We start from the raw sequence: 6,000 nt of genomic DNA, 5'->3' as shown, positions 1-6,000 counted from the left end.
TAACTTAAATGCAAATCCTTTTGCAAATATAAACTTAAACTAATGATACAGTTTATAAGCACAGATTTCTCAGGTTTGAACAGCTTTTTAAAAGCGAAAATTGAGAGAAGCTAACAAAGTTATTGTTAGTTATGGTGATATGACACATTGGTTCTAAACTTGCATTTATTACCCCCAATGGATAATCTGAGCATATCAAATGAAGCAATTTGCAATTGCTTCTTTGTGTGTCAAGAATCCAGTCTGGGCTGCAGCTAATGAAATAATAGAGTCTGGGCTCTTTTTAATGGAGGTAAGGACATTATTCGAGACTGGGAAAGGAAGTAATTGGGTCAAATAGTTTAAGAACCGCTACTCTAGAATCAGTTATGGCAAAAAACATAAAAGAGCACACATTAATTTTGAGCGATCTTGTATTGCCAAAGTTTGGTTGCCTGATCTATAGAAGACTGCATGGAATTTCATAACACTGAATGGGGTGGAGACTACTTTTTTCTCCTGTTATTCCTTTACTAACTTCATGAAGTCCCAGCCAAGTGAAGCTGACACGCCTCTGGGTGGTTCTTTTGTAACTTGAACTCTTCTACTGTTGCAATATAAGATCAAAAATCCCTAAGAACTTCTCATAGTGCCTGATTTGATATCTCTGGAACTGAGGCTGCAGCTGTATTGGGCAACTTTAGAGAGTGTGATCCAGGAACTTATCCTTATTTTCCATTCCGAAGAAACGCAAAATGATCCCAGAAAAGAATGAACTGGTCTTCTTTGTAAATGGCAAGAAGGTAGGAGAGAACCTGTGTTTCTTTTTTAACATTTCTTCTTGCACCTTAATACAATACAATACAATAGCAGAGTTGGAAGGGACCTTGGAGGTCTTCTAGTCCAACCCCTTGCCTAGGCAGGAAACCCTATCCCATTCCAGACAAATGGCTATCCAACATCTTCTTAAAGACTTCCAGTGTTGGGGCATTCACAACTTCTGGAGGCAAGTTGTTCCACTGATTAATTGTTCAAACTGTCAGGAAATTTCTCCTCAGTTCTAAGTTGCTTCTCTCCTTGATTAGTTTTCACCCATTGCTTCTTGTTCTACCATCAGGTGCCTTGGAGAATAGTTTGCCTCCCTCTTCTTTGTGGCAACCCTTGACATATTGGAACACTGCTATCATGTCTCTCCTAGTCCTTCTTTTCATTAAACTAGACATACCCAGTTCCTGCAACTGTTCTTCATATGTTTTAATCTCCAGTCCCCTAATCATCTTTGTTGCTCTTATCTGCACTCTTTCTAGAGTCTCCACATCTTTTTTACATCGTGGCGACCAGAACTGAATGCAGTATTCCAAGTGTGGCCTTACCAAGGCATTATAAAGTGGTATTAACACTTCACGTGATCTTGATTCTATCCCTCTGTTTACGTACCCTAGAACTGTGTTGGCTTTTTTGGCAGCTGCTGCTGGCTCATATTTAAATGGTTGTCCACTAGGACTCCAAGATCCCTCTCACAGTTACTACTATTGAGGAAGGTACCACCTATACTGTACATGTGCATTTCATTTTTGTTGCCTAAATGTAGAACCTTACTCTTTTCACCATTGAATTTCATTTTATTAGATAGTGCCCAATGTTCAAGTTTGTTAAGATCCTTCTGTATCATAAGCCTGTCTTCTGGAGTGTTGGCTATTCCTGCCAGCTTGGTGTTATCTGAAAATTTGATGAGTTCCCCATTTATTCCCTCATCCAAATCATTGATGAAGATGTTGAAGAATACTGGGCCTAAAACAGATCCTTGGGGTACTCCACTGCATACTTCCCTCCATGTAGATGCAGTTCCATTGAGGACTACACTTTATCTAGTAGTAGGTTATGGTCTACCTCATCAAATGCCTTACTGAAGTCCAAGTAAACTATATCGATGGCATTCTTCTGGTCCACTAATTTTGTCACTTGTCAAAGAATGCAATAAGATTAGTCTGGCATGATCTATTTTTGACAAACCTATGTTGGCTTTTGGCTATTATTTTGTTTATTCTAGGTGTTCGCTAATTCATTGCTTGATTATCTTTTCCAGAATCTTTCCTGGTATTGAGGTCAGGCTGATAGGTCTATAGTTTCCTGGATCTATTTTTTTCTTTTTTTGAAGATGGGAAACACATCAGTTCTTTTCCAGTCCTCTGGCAGTTCCCCGGTGCTCCAGGATCTCTGAAAGATGAAGTTCAGTGGTTCTGAGATCTCATCTGCCAGTTCCTTCAGAACCCTGGGGTGTAATCCGGTCCTGGTTATTTGAACTAGTCTAGGGTAGACAGGTGCTCACTTTCCATTTTCTTCCCTATTTCAATTTATGTTCCTAATCTGATTTTTGTGGTGCTGTTTTTGATCAGTTGGACTGTTTTATCCCTTTGTGTAAAGACAGATGCAAAAAATGAGTTAAATAGTTCTGCTTTCTCTTTGCTTGTCACCTTCTTGCCACTCTCTCCCAGCAAAGAACCAATTGTTTCCTTAACCTTTTTCTTGTTTTTAACATGTTGGAAGAAGCTTTTTCTTAGTTCATGGATTATTCCCAATGCTTTTTTCCCTCTTTAGCAGATGGCAAAATCATTTCTCAAAGAAGCAGCACTGGATTTAAGATATTTCTTCAAGATATTTACTGATTTATTCAATAAATGATAGAGGATTGAAGAAACATGGATAGCTGATGAATAGCTGTCATTAAGGCCGTTGGGGTGGTTGTTTTAGAAAACAATTAAACTTTTTAATGGATCCAATGTTTCTTTTAATAAAAAAGGAGGAAAAAACATAGCACTTTTCAGTCTGTTTCTGTTCCCATTTTTGCATTAATAAAGATTTTACTTAAGTCAATGACATTTTACTTATGTCATTCTTAAGTTAGTGCCGAGCAAATGCTCAATAAACTAATAAAGCTGAATTAAAGAAAACTGCAGAAAACCACTAAAGTAAGACAATTAATGCAATCTCATCTGCTACATGGTAAAGTATGTAATCAAATAGATAACATATATACCGTATTTATTCGAGTATAACGCGCACATGTGTATAACGCGCACCCCCTAATTTTCGATTAAAAATCGGTATAAAATTTTGTTTCACACCAAGCATTGTAATTGACAAAAAAACGTTGTTGAACACATGCGGCCATGATAAAAATCATTTATTGACAACGTCTAACGGGCAATGCTTACCGTAACGTGTGAGCGAGGCGAGGAAATGAAGCGGCGACCATACAGCGGGTAATAAGAATTCTCACCCCCAGTTCGGGCCGCCCACTGTACGCGACGAGGGGACGTTTTTTTTTCTTCGCCCTCATGTACACGTATGAGTGAGGCGAGGAAAAAAAAACGTCCCCTCGTCGCCACATTTTTTTTTTCTTCGCCCTTCGCTGCGGCTGCAGCCCGGAAAAGGCGCAGTGCGAATTTACAATTCGCCTGCGCCCTCAATGGACCGGCCGCCACTGCCACTCCACCCCAGCCCTCGTTTATAACGCGCACCCAAACTTTGACTTCTTTTTTTGGTATAAAATTTTGCGCATTACACTCGAATAAATACGGTATTTCTTGGTTGCCTTTAGCTTTTCCTGATCCTATCTTTGGTTGCTTTTTAGTTAGCATATTAACATCCAAGATGAACTGAATTACAAAAGTTTTTCCCCTCCCAAAGCCCTATATTTCTGTTTGACAGTGAGATTTAAAGTTAGTAATTATCAATAACAGATGGGCTCCATGTTGTAGCTGGAGGAACAGATAGCTTATTCCTGATGAATTTTAAAGAAAAATATACTGTGTATTGCAATGTCCTGGTTTCCTCCAGAAAATTTTACCGCCAGACTCTGCATACAATTTGCTCTGACTGCCAGGATGTAGTTTATGAATTGAAAGTTAAAACCTCCCTTTTAACTCCATTATAAATAGCTTAGAATTAGATTAATCTCATTCAGCGTGGTCAAATTCTGCTTTTATGGCTGAGCATCTGACTGATGCTTGCCTTAAAAAAAAATACCCTTAGCAATCACTCTATCATAGGGCTGTCATACGGAAGAGACGAATGGATCACAGCTAGGGTGGAGATTATGTAGTTTACCTCATCAAGGAATACAAAGTCATTGTTTTTACTTCCTTAAAAACACTGCGGTTTTAAATGTCTGTAGCATTTATTCCAACAGAGGTCTTTTCTTTTCCCTTGTCTTTTTCTAACTATGAGCTTCCTTGAAATAAAGAGAAAAGTAAAGTCCTGTTCCTACATCTTTTTGTACTATCCGAATAGATCATTGCTCAGAAGACTGTATGCTTTACATATAGAAAAAAATCAGCTCAGCCCATAGATCTTTAACTAAAAAAGCTTACCGGATATCTGGAAAAGATCCCTCCCCTTTTGAATTCTTCAACAACTGCTACCAGATCAAGCAGAATAGGCAATATATTGATAGTTCATGCAACTCATCTAGATGCTTCTGGACACCTTCCTCTTCATGTAAACAATTCTGGCAGCATTCACAATGTCCATCTTCTTTAGAATGTGCCCCATTGAAAATCACATTGAGGCTGGGGTGGAGGTGGACAGACTCCAAATCCCTATTAAGAACATACTTGATGACAGGTTAACAATTCATGGTACAAAATGTGCAAAAGTGTTTCTTCCAGACTTTTACGGATCTTAACTGAAACCCTTGCAAATCCTCTCCTCTCCCCCTCCCCCATATAGTAAGTTTTATGTCAGTCATGTCTCTTCCATGAGTCAAAAATCCTCTGAAACGGTGCCAGTATTGATTTAGCAACTCAACCTTGGGAAAAGGTTGGCAGATAATTTGGATTACTTGTTACATATAATGAGTCCACCCTGCAAATAAAAGATGCCTGAGTTCTGTGATAGTCACCTTGACGTAAATGGGCTTTGTGGTGCAAGTTTGTTCAGATCCTTCAAAACCCACTGCAGCATGGAAAGATGATGAAATGCTACCAGAAGAAGAGGCAGAAAGTAGAGATGGAGCATTTCAGCAAACTATGAGAATGAATTGATCGTGAGCTTAAGAATGCAATATATGGCAGTTGATGAGAAAGGTTACCTTGTCTCTATTTTTGGCAGCCTGATATGGTAAATAACTGGTATAGTTTTCTGCATGTGACTTCAAGGCCACCATGATGAGTGATTGGAGGATTTGATAAGATGTAAACAAACAGGCCAAAAATAATACAGGCAGCCTTACACTTATAACAGTTCATTTAGTGACTGTACAGAATTACAACTGCACTGAAAAAAGTGACATGACTGTTTTTCAAACTTACGACCCTTGTGGCATCCCCAAAGTTACATGATCAAGATTCAGACATTTGACAACTGCTTCATATTTATTACGGTTGCAGTGTTCTGAGGCCATGTGTTCACCTTTTGTAACCCTCTGACAAGGAAAGTCAATGGAAAAGTCAGGTTCACTTAGCAATTGTATTACTAACTTACTGCAGTGATTCAATTAACAACTGTGGCAAGAAAAATTTGCAAAATTCATTTAACAACTATCTTGCTTAACAACAGAAATTTTGGGCTCAATTGTGATCATAAGTCGAGGACCACCTATATTTAGCTATCATTTGAAATTCATTAAGCATCTAATGTCTCATACAGTCAAAATCATAGTATTTTTTTTTTCATTTCATTATATCATGACTGTGTCATGTGAAGATTTTTGATTAGTATGGATTTTGTAAGAAGGCGATATAAAAAGAAAAATAACTACTTCAATCAAAGGAGGACCATGTGCATTTATTTTACCATTCCTTAGACACTTAATTTTCTAATGATGTATTAGATGAGTGGCTTGACTTGACTTTGTTTGAGTACATATGCATTAAATCAGCTTTCCCAAAACAGGTGGTCTATAGATGGTGGCTAGAAATTATGGGAGTTGCAGGCCCTACATATGTGGAAGGAACTAGGCTGGGGAAGTTGAGGGAGTGGGGGCAAACCTTTTCCCTTCCACCTGATAGTCTTGGTGAA

The 6,000-nt window shown here is 38.4% G+C and overlaps 1 protein-coding gene across 1 annotated transcript in view; it reads left to right on the top strand.

The window, feature by feature from the left end:
• The first annotated feature begins 610 nt into the window (after window positions 1-610).
• XDH (xanthine dehydrogenase) overlaps window positions 611-6,000 on the top strand; it is a 66,097-nt gene continuing 60,707 nt past the window's right edge. The window contains exon 1 of the mRNA XM_081941646.1: window positions 611-782. Coding sequence (XP_081797772.1) covers window positions 735-782 — 48 coding nt within the window. The 5' untranslated portion in view covers window positions 611-734. The remainder of the gene's footprint in view (window positions 783-6,000) is intronic.

Source organism: Natrix helvetica (genome assembly GCF_964273705.1).
Source record: "Natrix helvetica genome assembly, chromosome: 2".
NCBI lineage: Eukaryota > Metazoa > Chordata > Lepidosauria > Squamata > Natricidae > Natrix > Natrix helvetica.
The sequence above is the reverse complement of the archived record's forward strand: the minus strand, read 5'-3'. Positions and strand labels throughout refer to the sequence as shown.